General features: G+C 48.5%; 1 protein-coding gene across 1 annotated transcript; it reads left to right on the top strand.

Moving 5' to 3' along the window:
- Positions 1–17488, top strand: ARHGAP1 (Rho GTPase activating protein 1; the record flags this gene model as incomplete). Its single annotated transcript, XM_084263443.1, has 12 exons — positions 1–139; positions 910–1002; positions 11159–11246; positions 11490–11621; positions 12088–12174; positions 12792–12890; positions 13594–13701; positions 14922–14998; positions 15398–15475; positions 15998–16126; positions 16288–16391; positions 17022–17488. The coding sequence occupies 12 exons, from the start codon at positions 1–3 to the stop codon at positions 17199–17201; spliced, it is 1314 nt and encodes a 437-aa protein (XP_084119569.1). The 3' UTR covers positions 17202–17488.
- Positions 17489–19162: the final 1674 nt, after the last annotated feature.

Genomic DNA, 19162 nt, shown 5'->3' with positions numbered 1-19162 from the left:
ATGGCTACAGACCCGCTCTCCGAGCTTCAGGATGACCTCAACTTGGATGATACCAACCAGTCCCTCAGCCAGCTCAAACTGGCCTCCATAGACGATAAAAGCTGGCCTGCAGATGAAGCCCCTGATTTTCCCAAATCGGGTAAGTATCCTGCATGTTTGGGGTCTGGGTTTTGGCCAGAAAGGAATTGTTTTCTTGCAGCATTGTGGCCATATCTACAGAGAGCCTCAGCTCTGTTTGAAAGCTTTATAGACACATTAATCTTGCACCACACCCAAGCGAATTAGCCTTGTGATTGAACAGCACTAAAAAGCTCAGAGCCAGCTGATGATGACTCTTCTCATTCCTGTGGCTGACTGCACTTTGGTGCTGTGAGTCCTTGAGTGTCCTCTGCTACGATCCCTTGCAGGATAGTTTGGCCTTCCTGAGTGGAAGGGTCTTGAACTTCCACGTGGGAGGTGGGGCTGGAGATGTGAGTTGTTGCTCTGAAATACGGTGCTATGGATTGCTGCCAAGAGAGGTCAGGGAAATTCTCGAGGGCACATAGGATGGCCACCCACCAAGGGATGATGTTAAGATCCTTCTGCTCTAAAACCCCACAAAGGTGGTGCTGCACACATGTTTTGTGCTTTGTGAATGTTTGTGACATATCTGGACAGTTGTTTTTGAGAGAGAGGGTGTACAGTCTGAGAGACACATGTGCACCCTCACATCCTTGACAGGTCTCTTCTGAAGTCATTGCTGCTCTTGCACCCTCACAATTTCAAAGGTGTGTTTCCAAAGTGGACAGGTGCATACATTAGGCACTCCTATACTGAAGAAACATATTTTCTCATCCATCTCTATTGTACCCCTCACCAAGGTGCTCCAGATCCTTTCATCTAATTGCTTGTTTCTTGTGTTTTGTGCAGAGGGCTCCAAAGGCTCCCCTGAGCCTGTCACTCACCTGCAGTGGAATGATCCCTACTATGATATTGCCAGGCACCACATCGTGGAAGTAGCAGGTAGTGGTCTTTCTCTTTTCTCCTGTGATGCCTTTGGATCTGGACTGAGGAAGGAACACCAGACCTCTTGGATGTTTGTGATATGTGTGATTTTCCACTGACTGCCGTTAAACTTGTATTCCTTCTTGGCTCCTGCCCTCTCAATTATGCTGTTAGAGGGACTTGGTTGCTTTTGCTGTATCCTGAGCACAGGATGTTGGTTTTGCATGATAATACCGCAGAAGTGACTTAATTATGCAGTACAGCTGCAAGGTCCTCAACTGACTGAGTAATCCAGGTAGGCCTGGCAGCTCTCTCCTATCTGAATGGCCAGAGCTTCATCCTGTTCAGAAAGAGCACTTACACAAATCTGAAATGAGGGGAATAGGCCCGTGGCCCAGGGCAAGGAAAGATCTGATCCTTCAGGGGCACAACCATTCAGACTGGCTCTAACTAACAGTCGGTGGTTACCTGCTGGGACTTCCATAAGCAAGAGTTTTTGGAGTAGTTTTTAGCTTGCTGTGGTAAGTCTGAAGGAAGGGTGATCCCAGTCTATCTTGAATTCCTTGCTTAAAAAAAAAGTCTCTCTTGAACCTGTTGAGACTGATTCACGCTTCCTCCTTCATTATCTGTAGTCACTTCCTACCCCTCCTGTTGCTGTTTCTCTGTACCTTGGTCCCTGCCCCACGTGTAATTTGCAGCAAAGCAGAGGCACAACCTGGAGTCCCTCTAATTCAGGGTTGTTCTGCAGCAGGGTTTGGCCACAGAGGGAAGATTCTCAGGCACTTACCTTGGTTAAGAGTTTTCCTGACATCATTCTTTTCTGGGCTGTCTTCTGGAACAAGCTTTCCTTCTCCTAACCTTCATGGTACATGTTTTAGGGAACAAAACCCTAATGGCAAAGTCAAAACCTTGTTGTCCTTTGTTTCCTGTGTGCCTCTGGCTGCTCAATTTGAGAGGCCAAGTGTTTGGCATTTGGGCCATTACATCTGGTAGATTTGTCCCAGGTACTTTCAATTGCAAATGAATTTCTAACCTTTTCCATGGGGCTGGAGTTTCAGGACTAGGGTTTTTAGAGGTCTGTACCTTGGTGTCCCTGCTGCTGAACCTGGGAAGGCTCAGATGTGTGGACTCCATCATGTCAGTGATAATAGCTAGGGCACTTGGAATGCCAGTGGCAGAGGTAAGGTGTTTCTGGACTCTGGGAGCTGGTGAGTTAAATGATCCAGTGGCTCACTACAGACAGAAGTGCTTAGCAGTGAGCTTAGATCCCAGACGCTGATAAGAGTGGAATGTCAGCCCAAACCAAGGATATACTTCCTGACGTAAGCACCAGTCTTTCTGCAGGGTTCCTGTCCTGAGGTAATAGGATTTTTATTTTTTTCCCCACAAGCTCTGTGAATTCCTGGGGAGGTGTGTCTGGGTGGCTCTTGGAATGCTGCTGTTTGACACGACGTCTACGATAGCAGATGAAGAATTATCGAACTTCCTGAAAGGATTTTGGGGTGGTATGTTGGCTGACTGGGAGGCATGCCCGTGTTCTCAAAGAGACCTCTTCCCTTGTGGTTTAAATTTGTGTTTCTAGTGAGCTCTCTGTCCCTGTCATGCCTCTGCATAGCGGGGGAGCAGCTTAGAGAAGCTTCTGTTGCTGGCTGCTCCCAGCCAATTTTACCAGTAGCTGGCTTATCTGAAAGCACGTGATGGGTCCCCACGGAGACCGCGCTGCGATGCCTTTCTTGGCTAAGGAAGAGCTAGTAGCACAGCTCCAGAGAGTGGGTATGCTGCCACATAGTTCTGAGACCTGCTGGCGTCTCATCTCCTTGATTAAAGGGGGGCTAAGTTTTAATCTGGGCTCCAGGGTGAAGCTGTTTTGTCAGTTTTCTTGGTCAGTAATTAATAATGTTCACTGTTGATAGAATCAGCCAGGGTAATGTTCACTGCACTGGCGTTGGAGGCAAATGGCCTGGGAAAATCTGAAAAAATCCTATCCAGAAGTAGCCTGGAGAATGAGAATCTCACTGGAGGATTAAAATGGAGCTGTTTGAATGCGGCTCTACCGACAAGTTGTGCTTGTCAGCACCTTCGTGTGCAATGAACGCTCGCCACGCTGAGCCTGAAACAAAACAGCTCCACCCCAGTTCTGTAAATATTGGCAAATCCCAGCAGATCAAGGGGAGCTTTATCCCTTCTGCTGATTGGTGAGCTTTCTCTTCTGTGCCCTTCCCTGGTCTTCAGGGAAGAAAGCATATGGCTAACCCTGTGCCTCCCTTCCCTGAAATATATTCTGGGATGATGATGATACTATTTTGAGACAAAACCAGAAGGCTAGTTCCCATCCTTGCGCTGAACTCCGCGATCCCAGGGTTATCCTGGGTGGTCAGAGAAGTAATTGCTTCTTGCAGGATGGATGCACAGTGTCAGTAACTTCTTATATGCCCAGTCTGGATGATGAAAAATTAGCATGCTCATTTTCTAGCTGACTTTAATTTCTAATTCAGTTTGAGGCACACTGGATTTGAACATCCTAGCTATATGGCCTAAAGAGGGGGGGGAAATACTGAAAAACATTTGGCAGAAATTGTTAGGAAAATAATTGGTTTGGTTTTGGTTTCCACTTAAAAATGTTCCATGGAAGCTGTCCTTTGAGCCCGATGCTCCTGTCTCTCCTGGAGGCTGGGATCTTCTGGGAAGAGGCTGTTTGTGGGGCACTGCTTTTTGTCACTGGAAGGAGCTGACATGTCCCAGGAAGATGGGGGCAAAAGGCATCCAGGCTGCAGCTCTGAGGGATTACCATGTCAATGTTACCAATCAGTGTGGTTTGGTTTTGGGGATCCTTCTCTTGGCTCTGGGATTCAGTGCTTCTCGGAAGGGAGGCGATGACGCCCTGCCTGTCTTTTCAGACCTGCCTGAAGGTGTGTGGGTTTGGTGTGTTTCACGCAGGCTCTGGAGAGGTCTGTGTGTGGCTGTGCTTTTCATGACTTGGGCTTCTTGTGTGTGAGCACTGCAGCAGGGAAATTCATCTTTGCACGTGGCTGGAAGTTGGAGCAGAGGCAGCTTGATTTCACTTCACAAACCACTTCTGCAAAGCGGGAGGGTTTTCCCTTGCTTGCATCACATAGCATTTGGAGGAAGCACAGGCTTCTCTTTGAAGGCTGTTGAGGAACTACCCTGAATTTCTGTGAAGTTTGAGAGTTTCTGTATCCTCCTGCTAACTCTTACATGCCACAGGTGCCGCTTCCATTTCCCTGGGGGCTGAGGCAGGCTAGTGTGACATAACCTTGGCCTGGAATTTCCTCAGATGCTGAATGTGGTGGATAGTTGGTAGTTGTCTGAAGGTGGTTTCCAGAGACAGCAGTGCCTGCTGGAAACCTGGGGCTGTGGGGGACGAGGGGGTCTCTTGAAGTCTCACTGGCAACATGTTCCTTGTTCTTCTGCCCAGTCCAAAACACAGCTCTTGCCTTTGTGATCAATATGCAAACCTGTAGCTGTGAGGTGCATCAGCATTCCCATCTTATACAATAACTAGCTTTCTTCCTTTTGGGATAAGAGAACTGGGGCTTACCATATGGTTGATGTATGAATTTTCTGCTACTGTGGAGGCTAGATGTTGGTGTAGCAGTGGTGACTTCAAAGCCTTATTGAAGATCAGAGTGTGTTTCTGCTGGTTTTTCTGGGAAACCTGCTGCCCAGTGCTGGAAGCTTTCCCAGGAATACCCCTCCCCCCTTCCCTCTTCTCCCCATAAGGGAGGGCCAGAGCTCTCAACAACACTGAAGTGGGTGCTTACTAGATTGAAACTGCAATTTCAGCAGTGAATCTTTTTTTCAATGGTACCAAACCAACCTGAGAAGCATTGTGGCTGGCTCTTGGCTGCAGGTGCCAGAGCTGTCACTAGTGCTGGTGATTTGCTGTGGCTGTTGGTGATTGATACGGGGAGGTAAAATCAGTCTTGGAGCACCAGTAGCTGTCATTTCACTAAGCAGACTAAGGTAGAAGCTGCAGACAAAACTGGGGAAGTGTGTTGCAGTCTGTCTTTGGTGGCTAATGGGCTCAGCAAAGGCCTCTGGTAAAATGGATCCTTCTCCCTTCTGCTCTGGTGTGTTGTTATTAGCTCTGTCAACACAGGGGGCCTGCACTTCTGCTGCTTTTGCACGTAGTCTCTGGCTCTGGTTTGCTGGGGCCTTTGTGTTTTTCTTTGCTTTTTGAAGAGTATTTGGATGATACAGAGCAATGGGTGGCTTCTGTAGAGTTGGGCCTATCCAAAGCAAGTCCAGGCTGTGCACTGTGATTTGACACTTGGGATCACAGGAATGGAGAGTTTCTTTCTCCAGCTTGTTCTGCCCAGGCTCCTGTCTGGATAGGCCCAGGTGGGTCTGTTGAGTAAATAGGAGTAACTGTGATGGAAGGGGGCTGGCAAAATGCTTTTGTAGATCCTTCCTTGCCCAGAGAAACCTTTTGATTTTCTTCTATTTGACAGTTGGGGTTTTGATTTTTTTAAAATTATAATTATTTAAAACCTACTAAACTTTTTATTAAAGAAGCTATAGGTGTGTTCAAGATGTAAATTGTCCTCATTTTCAGGTTATTTGGAAAATTTAGCTTCTTGTAAACCGGTCCCCTGGATGTGTTATTCATATGGTATGGTGCTGTTCTCTGTATGCTTCTGAAGCTGTTCAGAAGGCCTTGACATTCAGAATTAATTGCATTTAGCCCTTTAAAGAGTGGCAGTGTGCTAGTTGCCATGTTGGTGGTGTAGGGAAAGTAAGGGTCAGAAATTTAACTGTGATTATCCAGAATTAGTTGCAGATTCAAGGAGGAGCAGGGGATTGTGGGCTGCTGTTAGGTAAGGCTGCTTTGGAGAGGAGCGTGGGGGAGAGATGAAATAGAAGGAGTTTGACTGCTGCAAGAAGGCAACTAAATGCATCGTTCCAACAGCGATCCAGCTGGACTCTGTGACTATATACTCAATATTACTCTCTGGGAAAGCATGCAAAGCTTTGCTTGCTATAACTTTGTTTCTGTTCCTCCAGACCAGGGTGCACTTGATGGGGCCCAACCAGGTAGGTAGATTTTTTGTGGCACTAACATTTGGTACTGTAGATCATGGTATTCCTTTAGCATGACTGTGGCCTGTAGCTGGACTGTCTCAAGGGAGCCCAAACTTTGCTCAGCCTTAGGCTGCACTGGCAACTTTTCAGGAGTCCAAAGGCTGCACAAAACTGCCATCCGAGGGCTGCACCTCTCTGCCTTAGGCACAGCAGAATCATCTCAGCCAAATTTGGCACGTGGGCTTTACTTTGGGCACTTTGGGGGTTCTTGGGTCTCAGTGTAAATCTTGTTCCTCTTCTGCCGTGGTGGTGGCCTGCTTGGACCAGTTCAATTTGAACTCAGATTTACCTCACTGTCATGTGTGCTTTGGAAGTTCATCCTTGGATTGCTTCCTGACCCTCCCTTGGTGTGACGGCTGCTGCGCTCGCATGCTGAGCAGCAGGTGCTTAAACTGAATCCATTCTCCAGCAGAAAGCAACTGTCATCTGTTTCTTCCCCGTTTGGCTGCAGAGATGATGTGTTTTGGTCACTTGTTTCTCATCGTAGCCTGAAGCTGGGATAGACTGCTCAGTGCTTGCTGAGGCTTTGTTAATACTTCCTGGACTTCAGTCCCAAGCCTTGGGAGTTTGGCTGCCGGTCCTTTCACATTTCTCAATGTAGATGAAAGCTTCTTTGGGTGTGAAATCCTTCCTGCTGTTTCCCAACAGCAGCGGGCTGAGACCTTTGCACAGTCCATGGAAATGCTGACCCTCACTGCCTCTTCACGGGAGCTCTTCTCCCCCATTTGCCACGCTCTCAGGCATCCTCCCATTTTGCATTCTTTAATCTGACCCTAGAGTACATTTTGTGTCAGTCAGAGCTGCAGAGGGAATGTCTAGGGGGAAGATGTCATTTATTACAATACTTCTGCTTTGAGCTCCGTACCTTCTTTTCCTGAGGGGCTAAATCCACTTGGGAATTCAACAAACAACTTAAATCTACTGTACTGAAGCACTGCCCGGCTGTGTCATAAGCTTGGTAGAAATTACATTAGCAAGGTTTGTTTTGGGGTTTTTTTTTACTGCCAGTAGCTCTGAGAAACATCCTAAGCTCTGTGAAACCAGCGTAGTAGTAACGTCCCCCATCTCCTTGGCCCTGACATCTGTGAACTTTGCTGCTTTACCAGTAGTACCAGCATTTGGTGGCAGGTGATACCTGTCTGCATCCTCTCCATATCAGCATACCAGGGTATCCCTGCTTGAATAGTTCATCAAGGTGGGCCCTGCGCTGCAGTTACGCTGCCAGTGAGTAGTATGACAGCTCCACTCGTGGCATAAAGGCTAAAGGATCTATCACAGGAGAAACACCTAGCAGGATTTGCAAGTCAAGCATGTATTTTCCATGTTGGCTGTGCAGATTCTTTTAAGAGTCCTGCCCCAGGACAGTACTGCTGCCTCGATAGAAATTTCTGCTCTGGTATGTTTGCAATGCTGCAGGTTGCCACATGAAACATTTAGCTCAGTATTTAAACTTCAGCCTTTTCAGAAGTATTGGGGCTGCACTGATGGCTTGGAACCACAGCAGTGATGTTTCTTGCCCCTCATCTCAGAAATGTTCCTCTTCAGATGTGAGGAAAAACCGAGTTTGGGCTGTAAAAAGCACCATCACAGTACTCAGGAGAAATTAGCAGGTCCATCAGTGCTGGAGGTTAATACCTCCGTAGGTGAGCAGCTGTCTTGACTGGAGAAGCTTTGCATATTGGCTACTTCCTTGCTCTCTGTTGCTAAAAATAAGTAAATAGGTGAATTACATCCTGTAGGGAGGTAGATTAATTCCAGTGTAGATTGTAAGTTCATACATACAAATAATTTCTAAGGTATGCACATTGTTGGGGTGCACTGTGAGTACTGATGGTAAGTAATTGCTTCTTCATTGGTTAACAGTTGAGCATTCCTCATCTGGGAGAAGTAGAAGACAGCCTGGGAAGCTGAGCAATTGCTTCCTGGCTTAGAGTTGTATTCTGTGAAGACCTGAGCTGTTTGCAGTTGCAAACAAGGGGTGAAAACCTAGAAACATAAGATTAATATTGGAAACAGGAAAGCAAACAGGATTGGAGAGGGAGCATCTGGAAAGAGATTGAGCATGGTAAGAATCTGTGTGGTAGGAGGCAGAGAGGCCACCTGCAGGCAGCCTCATCCCACAGCTAGGAATGCATGGGATGGGCTTTAGGTTCTTGTTTATAAAGTGGAACAACTGATTGTTCAGCTTTGATACTGAATTTTGAATTCTGTCATGTCAGGAGGAACCAGGCTGATCTGATATATATCAGGTGGAAACAAAAATTGGCAGTTGGATGTTTTGAAAGTGTCTCTGTTGACAGGCCGAGCTCAGAGTGATGAAACTGGAGTGCAATCCAGAACTCAGTTAATGGACATGCTGGTTCCTGTGTAGGTCTCGTGCATATATCCATTCTGATTTGGAAGGTAAAATGGGCCACTCCTTTTTCAGTTATCCAGAGGCCTATACATTATCTTTTGGTGTACTTGGCCTTGGAAGTTATCAATGGGGGAAACATACCATGGCAGAATCACGGATTATCTGTTTTTTCTTTGCCAGTGATCCCAGACCTGCTCACCAGCATTATGCAAGGGGCGAGATTCTAGACTTTGCGTCTAGACACGCGTGTCGTTCCAGAGGAAGGTGTTTAAGCTGTGTAGCTCCTGCCTTGTCACTTGGCAGTTCTGGACATCAGTGCCCAGGAGCCTGAGCTGGTGGGTGGCCACCCCCATCATCACATGAACACGGTGCCGTACCGCAGTTCTTCACAAGCAAGGCCTGCCTTGTTCAAGATTGTGATCTGCTTCTGGCCCTCAGACCATCAACTCTGATGTGAAATGCAGCCTCTCAGTTAACTGAAGATAGCACTTGTTCCAGCTTTAGCACAGAGCTGTGATCTGCAAAAGTCTGACTATTCTCTTTCATTGCTACAAAACAGATGCTGCCATCTTCTTGCTGTTCAGTGAGGGCAGGTCCCTTTGTCTTCCAGATGGAGATACACGAGTGCCTCAAGACTATTCCCTGCTCAGGACTTTGTAGCCTGCACCTTTCTTTTACAGACAGCTTGTGCACACTTGACCCAGCCTCAAAGCTCATAGCAAGCTACCAAGAAACTCTGGGCTAGGCAGAGAGTGGGCTACCGTGGGCTTTGCAATGTGATGTTGGTCTCGTGGCTGGCTGTGACTGTATCTGGTTGTTCCAGATGAGCCTTGCATCACGCTCTCCTAGTCCTGCATTCTGGGTCATGCGTCTTTCCTACTTGCCCCTTACCTCCTCCGCATGTGTATGTCAGTGTGATGGCCTATGCCACCCCTTTCCTGGTCTGTACCTAGCGCTGCCTCGGTGTCCCTAGCTTTCCTAGAGGTTCTGGCTTGTGCACATCAGTAAATTCTGTCTCTCGTGTTGTCTGGTGAGTGACTTGGAAATGGGACTTCTGGGGGAAAAATATAAGTGAACAAGTAGCAAGAGAATCTGTTCTGGGCAGGATGGGGGTGAAAGGGGGTTAGTGGCATCTTAATGTCCTGGCTGGTGTGTGTGAGTTCTCTGGCTGCCATTTGCAGCACCAAGTAGTTGTATGTTACTAGAGGGCAAGGATCCCAGGAGCCTCAGCCTTGCTGCTCTGGGATTCAGTTTGAGATCTCGGTTGCTGCATGACAAGTGTAGCCAGAGGGCCAGTGTATCTGAGGGCCAGAGACCCTGCAAAGGGAAGATGGCTTCATGCTCTGAATATTGTGGACCAGTGTGGGGAAAAGGAATGATGTATTGCAGGGCTGTCCTGCATAAGTAGCAATCCTTGCTGCTTTTCGGAGCTGTGCTCTGCATGGGATGGTTGTGCTGCAGGGGAAGGGGAGGGTATTGTTGAGTGTAACCTCGGTGGCCCCTTCCCACTGCTCTGCGCTTCCCCTGCTTGACAAGAAAACATAATGCTCTGAGCAGGGTGAGTACCAAGATGGGAAGCCTTTAACCCTTCGCACTAAAGGAACCATTTCATCACCACTGGTGCTAAAAAGCAAGTAGTCCTTATGGAAATGGATTGGGTGTCATGTCTGGTAGAGAACCAGACGTTCCCCTCAAAATCCGTATGTCTGAAAGATTGTACCTGGTTCTTACCTAAATCTCGCAGTTCCCCCAGCATGTCTGCGAAGCTTGTCCATGCTCATCTGCTTGGGTTCTGTTCATGGGGCTGAGATCTCTGCTGGCAGAACTGTACTGATGTATGAAGACTTGCTTTTGGGGATTCTTAGCACGCTGTCTCTGAAGCCTGATGTTTTTGGGAGTGTCCTCCCCAGGATGAAGGTGACTTTATGGGTTATTTGTGTGATGGGGACTGTTTTCTGCCAAGTTTTTACATAGAATGCATTGTTGTGCTGCACTTTGCAGCTCCTTCCAGCTCAGGTTGGAAAAATCTCTCTGTGGATGGGAAATCTAGGAAGTGGTGAACACCTTGTTCTGCAATCCCCCTGGAGAATCCAGCAGTTCTATGTGGTCCCATCTGTAGAAGAGGCATGTGATCATGCTTGCTTCTCATCTCTGGCGTGTTGCTGGGACTGCCCTGTTTCCAGGAATTTTTTTGTTTCCAGAGTATGGAATGACTTTGTTCTGTGTATAAGATTAAGCTTCAGGTGAAGTGAGAAACATGTCCCAGACCACAAGCAATTAGCCTGGGACTGTGTGGAGGACAGAAGAAGTGGTTATTGTGCTTGTGAGGGGCAGTTTTCCCTGTCCCTCCTTCGGCACACATGCATCAGGAGCGGTGCCCAGGAGCAGCGTTGCAGGAATCATGTGGTAAATGCTTAGCTCTGTACTTGAGGCCTCCATCCCTACGTGCCCCGAGGCATCCTGGCTTCCAAACCGCTTCTTCCTTTCATGGTTGGAGCGTGGACTTTGTTCCTTTACATCATTGATTGCCAGTTCCTTGGTGTTCAGGTTTCTGCTTCCATACCAGGCCCATGGTAACTGCTGAAAATCAGGTTTAGCTTTGCTGGCAGCTGTGGCAACCCAAACCTCTGCCTTTCCCATTCTCTGTTTGCCCATTGCTGCCAAGCCCACAAGGTAGTCCTTCAGCTCCCCGTAATCTCTGGATCTCATCTGCAGGTGATGACAAATACGGAAGGAAAGTCATTTTGTTCAGTGCCTGCCGGATGCCCCCAAGTCATCAACTTGATCACGTGAAACTGCTAGGGTGAGTAGTGCCTTAGGAGGCTGCTGTTAACTTCTTGAGCCTGATGTAATTCTCAAAGGTTGGATGTCTGGGGTCAGATCTATCTGCAGTAGCTTCTTTCACTGGACACATCCTCCCAGAACGCTTACCTCCACTGCTGGGGATGCAAATCCTCTGTTACGGCACAGAAATATGAGGTCCAAAGGGAGGAAGCATCTTTCTGTGGCAGAGGGTGAAGTGATTTTTGCAGCTGTCTCTTCTCAGGTACCTGAAATTCACTCTGGACCAGTATGTGGAAAGTGATTACACGTTGGTGTACCTGCACCATGGCCTGACCAGTGAGAACAAGCCATCCCTGAGCTGGCTGCGGGATGCCTACAGGGAGTTTGATCGCAAGTGAGTAAGGCTGCAGCAAGCAAAGATACGACTTGCTGTTGTGCAGCCTAACCTAGAAGACCTTCCCCAGGTCCACCGTGTGGCTCAGTATCGTGATTTACTGTCGCTTTTGTCTGCTGCTTATGGAGGTGGGTTGTTCAGTGTAGGCAGATCTTCTTCTCTAGTTACATCCTTTAGGCCAACAGGCAAGCACCAAAATTGGGACCCAGTGCAAGCGTGTCAGCCCCGTGGTTTAATTGTTGCCTACTGGTGAGGCTGCTCACTGCTTCCTGGTGAATCTTGGAGTACAGCAGAGCGTGCCCTTAGGCTGCTGAGTGGCCTGGCACAGGTGTAAAGCATGGGAGAGTAGAGGCCGTGGGTGCTGGGGAGCAGTGAGGATCAGTGCGAAAAGAACGGAGCACATGTTCCTTAATCTTGGTTCCTCTGCCTAAAGTGCAGTTAATTCTTACTTAGCTCCTCTTGGCAGGTACAAGAAGAACATCAAAGCCTTGTATATTGTGCACCCAACCATGTTCATCAAGACCCTTCTGATTCTCTTCAAGCCCCTGATCAGGTAGGAAGCGCTATAGGAGGCTCCCCCACATCCTCACTCTGTGGGGCATAGAGGGGTACAAGATGAGCCCAGGTTGCCAGCCGTGCCTGCCCTGGAGCGTCTCATCCTATGCTACGTCCTTCTGTTTCTGAGCTCAGAAGTATCCAGACACAAGAAGTACTGCTTTGGGAACCTACAGAGTTTGCAGCTCTGTGCTGCTTCCTTTCTATCCAGCCAAGTAGAAGCAAAGTGTTGCAGGCTCTGCTAATAATAAAAAAGGGAGTGAGAGCATCGCTCCAAATTCTATTTAATTCATTGTGTTGATGCTGAAATCCTAATTCTGTGAACTAATTGAACACAGAACTTTCTCTGGCCTACTCCTGACTGTTGGAGAAATCCAGCGTTTTAGGGAGCCTGGTGCTGCTGGGGCTTCTGATTTGACTTGGAAACTCTTGGCGTCTCCAGACAAAATATACGGAGCTGGGGAGCTATGTGGGTGACATCTCTGCTGCTCAGCCATAGCTGCCTCTTTGCACCACTGATGTCTCTTGCAGACCCCTGCTCTCCTTGCCTGCTGTGTCTGTTCTGATACAGGATTTCCTGCTCCCTCATGTACCTACTTTTCTCTTGTTTTTCAGCTTTAAGTTTGGACGAAAGATTTTTTATGTGAACTTCCTTAGTGAGCTGGAGGAGTACGTGAAGCTGGAACAATTGGGGATCCCAAGCCAAGTGCTGAAGTGAGGATGCTGCCTGTCTCCCATTTGCTTAGGGTTCTGTCAGAGGGGACTTTTCTGGAGGAATGGCAAGTGGAGGAAGATACTGTTCCACTCAGGCAGTGGTTTTGGAGGGAGTACCGACAAATTGCCTTAAAAGATACTGTTTCTGTCCATGCTCCTTCCTGTCTGTCCTTGGCCCCATTGTTCTGCTTTGCCCTTGAGTTAAAAATCCACACACAGTAGAACACCCATGCTGCCTCTTTCACTCGTGCCTTTAAGGGCTTTCTGCAAACTGCTGACCTTCACCCTGACCTGGAGCTCGTGCTGCACATACACTGCATCTTGGGATCAGTCTGCACAGTTCAGCTTGTCTCTGGGTCTTGGTCCTACCAGCTCAATTCCCTGTCCCTCACACACACATGCAACTGTCTCATCACAAGTGGTGCTGTCCTGGCCTCCTGCCCACGCTGTCTAGTCATCCTCAGCTATGCCAGTTCCCGATTCTGGATAGAGATTCCCTTCTCCCTGTTTTTTTCTGGCAGCCAGATGTTCGTTCTCGTTGCCCCCATGCTCCAGAGCTGCCCGTCTTGTTTTTGTATAGGTGGAACAACCATGTTAGGCTGGAGCTATTACCAGTGTGTGTGCAGCAAGTCTCATGCAGTGTTGGGCTCACGCTCTTTCTGGGAGGTGGAGTGGCTTTTTACTAGACTGTGTTTTGCCACAGATACGATGAATATCTGAGATCCCTGCAGAAGCCTTCCCAAGTGCCCCAGAAGCCAACACCCCCACGTCCACCACTGCCAAACCAGCAGTTTGGAGTCTCTCTCCAGCAGTGAGTATCTCTGGATTGTGTTTCCTTTACCCTGACTTGCTTGGTACGAGATCAGTGTGTTTATAACTGGACAGCAGCAAAAGTGGCTGTAAAATTCCCTGCAGTTCAGAATTCCTACAAAGCTTTAATCACTTTTCTGAGGAACTCTGAGCTCATATCCCAATCCTGACTAACTCAGTGAGTTCCACCCTCTTAATTCCCCAGCCAGATTGTATCTAAGTTTGGGTGAAATTGTTTCCGCAGCTAAGAATCACTAAGGGAGGAGCAAAATAAGGGCCGTAGGGACAGCTTTATGGCACTAGAAACGCCCCGTAAGCAAAGGAAGTCTGTAGGAGGCCGATCGAGGTATCTGTAGGACTCTGCTAATTTGATGGGGTAGTGCTGCAGATCTGAGTTTTGTCCATGTCGTAAGTTCTATTTTAAAATCAGTTTTGCTCACCCTTGTACCGATTCCCGCTCCCCATTCCTGTGGGATGACACAGGCACACACAGACACTGGCGAGGGACGGCCATACTGGCTAAGTGGGGAAGGTATTTTTATCTTCCAGTGTAATTTGCTTCCCAAGGGGATGAGGAGGAGCCAGTCCTGAGTGGCCAAACAGATTCTCCAAAGCAATCTGGGAAAACATTTCCCAGCTTCCACACGGCATTACCGAATGTGAGCCCGTGGTGCTGTGTGCCTGAGCTCATTAGCAGCCTGAGAGGGGTAACAGCTAGTGCTGGGCTATGAAGGGGTCAGACAGTCGCATGTGAGGGCGGCAGCAAACACCTTGGCATTACTAGGTCTTCCCTGCCAGCCACTGGGGTGATACATATTTTGTGTTACAGGATGGGAGTGGGTAAACTTATCCCATATTTATTTCTCCCATGTCAGCTTCTTTCTGCTCTTGCTTCTGTGGAGGAGGAAAAAGGAAGCGTAACCCTTTTCACCTGATTCACAGCAGCCTTGCCTTCTGTGAACCCCTTTGCCCTGGCATCTATAGAGTATGATTTTTACAGAGGACAAATATTCCAGTGGTGTATTAATGAGCTTTTACTTCCTCCAGTGATGGAAATAGCATGATGGGTGAAGAAGAGAGAAGGCTGGAATAATGAGTGAACCAGGGCCTGAGATAGCCAGATCCTTTGTGGCAGAGCTTGTGTGTGCAACTTGAAGACTCAGGGGCTGCATGCAGGGCAGGGTGCACCACTCACTTGTAACCTTTTGTCTCTTCCTGCAGTCTCAGGGAGAAGAGCCCTGATCAGTCTCCTGTTCCTCTGGTGGTTAGAGACACCATTGCTCATTTGCAGGAGCATGGTAAGTGCTCAGGGGAAGCTGCAGCCCCTCTGAATTCCATTTCAGTGGCTTTTCCACCCAAGGTCCCATCCAGAGTGTGGTAAGATACAGAAGAACAGCAGTCCAGAATAAGGTGTAAAGGCCTGACCTAGATGAGTTAGCCTTCAGGAGAGATTGTGCAAGGCCTAGGAGACCTCTTTCTTCCAGTTGTCCATACTCCCGTTTGTATAAGAGTAGCTTCTGGTATCAATTTACTTGGTGGTGGAAGCAGAAAGAATTGCCATACAAAGGGGCTTTGTCAACAAGGGACTCGTTCATACTGTCTGAGAGCCCAGCAGCAATGCAGTTATGAAGAAGACCAGCATTTCTAGGGGCTGTCATGTGGGTGATCTCTCTCCTCTCTCTGCTCTCACTTCGCAGCTCTTGCTACGGAGGGGATTTTCCGGAGATCAGCAAATACACAGGTTGTCAGGGAGGTCCAGCAAAAATACAACATGGGTAAGTGCCCATCCTCAGCAGAGCCCCTGTCATTCCCTCATTTCTACTGTCTGACTGGAACTGTGTTGGAACTAGTCCATCATGGATCCTCCTTCTCTGATAGGCCTCTAGGTAAGGCCCTATGGCATCTGATACTTCTGCTATGTGGAAAGCATCTTCCTTCCCACTCGTGTTCCCCTTCCTGCCCTTATCCTCCCTGAAAATTTCCTTGGTGTTTACATCCCCTAATATACCATCTTAGCCTGGTTATACTGTATGCTCTGAAGATGGCCAGGAAGCAACTTGGTCATCTGTTTCATTTGATGACTTCTGAAGATGTAGTGTTGGATTCAGTAGTGCTTTTCAGATGCTTTTGGGACACATTTTTCCTCTCTGTGAGAAGGTGGGGTACTTTAGTACCCTCACTGTGTTCTTTAAAATAGTTTTCCCTAGTTCTGGGCTCTGCCCACCATGCCCAGTTCTTTGTGTGGAGGAGGTTCTGCTTTGGCCAGTGAGCACTGAGTCTCTGCTCTACTTTCTCAGGTGTGCCTGTAGATTTCCAGCAGTATGAAGATGTCCACCTCCCTGCTGTGATTCTCAAGACCTTCTTAAGGGAGCTGCCTGAGCCCCTCCTAACTTTTGGCCTTTACAGCCATGTTGTCAACTTCCAGAGTGAGTTGTAACAAAAGCACGTTGTTCCCTTAAATGTGGCACTCCCTTCAGGAGAGGGCAGTCCTGCAAGGGATGCCCTGTGACTGCAAGCAGGGCTTTCGTCAGGGTTGGTGCTGAGGATTCTTCATGGACCTGCTTGTCCGGTCTCTCTTGATTTTCAGGTGTGGAGGAGGTGAATCAAGTGGATGTTGTTCGCAAAACACTCCAGACTCTGCCAGAAGAAAACTACCAAGTGCTCAGTTTGCTGACAGCATTTCTGGTGCAGGTGAGCTGCTCTAAAGGTGGGCAGTCGTACTCCCACTGGTTCCGTTGCTAGTGTCTTGCATCAGCTTTTTGGCTGTCTGCTCCCTCTTTTTCCTTTGGGAGGAAACGAGTCTTAAGCTAGGAAGTTGCCCTTCTCTATGTTCTTGTTATACAGGCCCAAGAATGATCATGGTGAACTAGCCTAAGCAGTTGCTTCTCATAATGCAGAGAAGTGCAGATGGACATTAAGGCTATGTGGTCTGTGCCAGGGAGGCTGAAAGCTCCCCAGGGTGGAGGTACAAATGCAAATTAGAAGGTTAGACTAGAAGAGGAGTCTGGGATCTGCTCTACAGAACTTTCTGGTGCTGGGGAAGCCACTGCAAGACTATATTCTAGCAAGAAGAAAGACCATTTTATTTTTAGTAGTGATCTGGTTACACCATAGTGGAAAATAGCAAGATACTGTTCCTTACCTCCTGAATGCTGGATGCCATGTGTGGTTCCCCCGCCACCTTCTAGCCTTGGGCCTTCAGGTTCTCTCGACCCATTTCCTTGTGGGGTATCTGCCAGCTCTGGCTTTGGTGGGGAGGGTAGAGGGCAGCTGCTGTGTTGTTGTGTGGGATTCACAGTGTTCTCTTTCCTTCCCATATAGGTCTCTGCTCACAGTGACAGAAACAAGATGACAAACACCAACCTGGCTGTTGTGTTTGGCCCAAATCTGCTGTGGGCCAAAGATGTAGCCATCACCCTAAAAGCCATCAACCCCATCAATACCTTTACCAAGTTCCTACTGGACCACCAGAAGGAGCTCTTTGAGGATGTGGAGGCCTGAACCCAGGCCAGCCCACGCCAGTACATTGTGCCCACCTTCCAGCCTTCTTTCCTGCCTTGTCTTGGAGCTGTGACCAAGCTGTCTCCAGTGCAAAGGGACCATTGATCCTCTGGGTGATGGGGTGATCTGGTTTTGTTGCTGGTGTCCCCTGCTGCCTTTTTCTGTTGATGTTCATCAGGTGCAGGGCTGGGGTTTTTACAGTTCACGTTGTTTATTTCCCTCTAATCTGCACCAATCTTGTATTTCACAGTTTGCACTTTTTGTATTTCAATAATAATCGAAATGTAATCCCAGCCCCGGGTGTGTCTGTCAGGCGGCAGCAGCTGCGGCACAGCTACACCAAACAGAAGGGAGGGTGGCTCTGGTGCCAACCACAGCCACGCAGGGCGGGTGGGAAGCCAGCACCGAGTGCCTCCTCTGGGAGTAGCTTTGGGACAAGGGTTCCTTTGCAGGAGCCTCCCGCTGGGAACAGAAAAAGAATCAAGTATTGCAACTTCCTCCCTTTGCCGAGCAGGGCTGAGCTTCCACGGTGCTGTCTCCCTGCTGGGATGAGCAGATGAGGAATTGCCAGGGGTGCCCTTTCCCCGGGGCGTGCCCCAGCAGCAGCACAGGTTGTCTGTCTGTCAGCAGGTTGTCTGTCACAGTGACCTGCAGGTTCTCCAGTTAGGATTATCTGGCTGAATTTGTCCTGTGACCAGGTGGAATGTGCAGCACAGGGCTGCACTTTCTCCTCTCACTAACTCCTCGATGTACAATAGTCTTTTGGTTAGGACGGCTGCTCTCCACCCCTTGACTCACAGTTAACTAACTACCTGTTCCTAAAGACAATGTCATTTGCTGGTTACACCACTCTATGTGCATATATAAGAAAGGCTCTTGCATACAAAGTAATCACTACAATTAATAGTAGCAACAAGTGTACCAAATACTGTGTGTGAGAACAGGAGTAGCACTGGAGCTGAAGGCGCTACCTGAGCCCCGCTCCTTGCCTTGTTGACAAGATGAGGTGTGAACGCTGCCCTTGGCACTGGCATTTCTACAACAGCACGCTGCTCCTGGGGTTTCTGTTAGATAAGCCATCCAATCAAGGGCTCCCCAGCGCTGCCAGTTCTCCTTCTGTGTGATGACATTACTCATCCTCGCTCACAACAAGCTGTCAGCCGTGTAGCAGAAGACAGAGGTGGTTCTGGCACCTGTTCACAGGTAATTCTCCACATACAGTCCTTGCAGTCAGATGTATTAATTGATTCACCTGCTGTCCCTGGACAGTACTTCAGCTCTAGAGTTGAGGGCTCACTGCTTACTATTTCTGGGGGGCTTTTTCTTGGGGTCTGTGATTTGCCACACGTGGGCCGGTGCGGTTAATACGCCGACAGCACAGCAGTGTCACAGACCTCCTGTGAGGGCAGCAGTTGGTCGGGTCGCTGGGATTGTGTTTGGTCGTGGTGACCCATCACTGCTGGAGTTGTCCTGTGGTGTCTGCTCTGGCCTCAGAGGAGCTTGGGAGCAGGTGGCTCTGTCCCTGACGGCGTGCTGTAGTTGGCAGGGTATACACTGTGTGCAACCATGTGGACAGAGTAAACACAGTGTAAACACAGTGTAAACAGCCTTGCATGGTGCGTGTTCTCCTGGGTAGCTGCCCTGTGGCCTGAAGCACATTATTCTGAGCACGTTTTTCTCTGTTTTACGGTGTCTGTTCGGTAGGCTCAGCATGGGATGGGTTGTGGTTGTTCATGACCCTGGGGGTTAATTAAGCATCCTTCCATGACTGTTTCCTTCTTCACATATTTGATGATGGTTTTCCTAATCCCTTGTTTTCCTAGTGAGGAGGCTTAGTACCAAGGGCCCAATTTATGAGTTTGTCAGCAGTTCATCCCCCTCACTGTGCACGAAATGACACTCACAAATCCACACATACACACAGGTGTAACAGCCAGGTCAGCACCCAGAAGGTTGCACTG

Source organism: Gallinula chloropus (genome assembly GCF_964237585.1).
Source record: "Gallinula chloropus genome assembly, chromosome: 4".
Lineage (NCBI taxonomy): Eukaryota > Metazoa > Chordata > Aves > Gruiformes > Rallidae > Gallinula > Gallinula chloropus.
The sequence above is the reverse complement of the archived record's forward strand: the minus strand, read 5'-3'. Positions and strand labels throughout refer to the sequence as shown.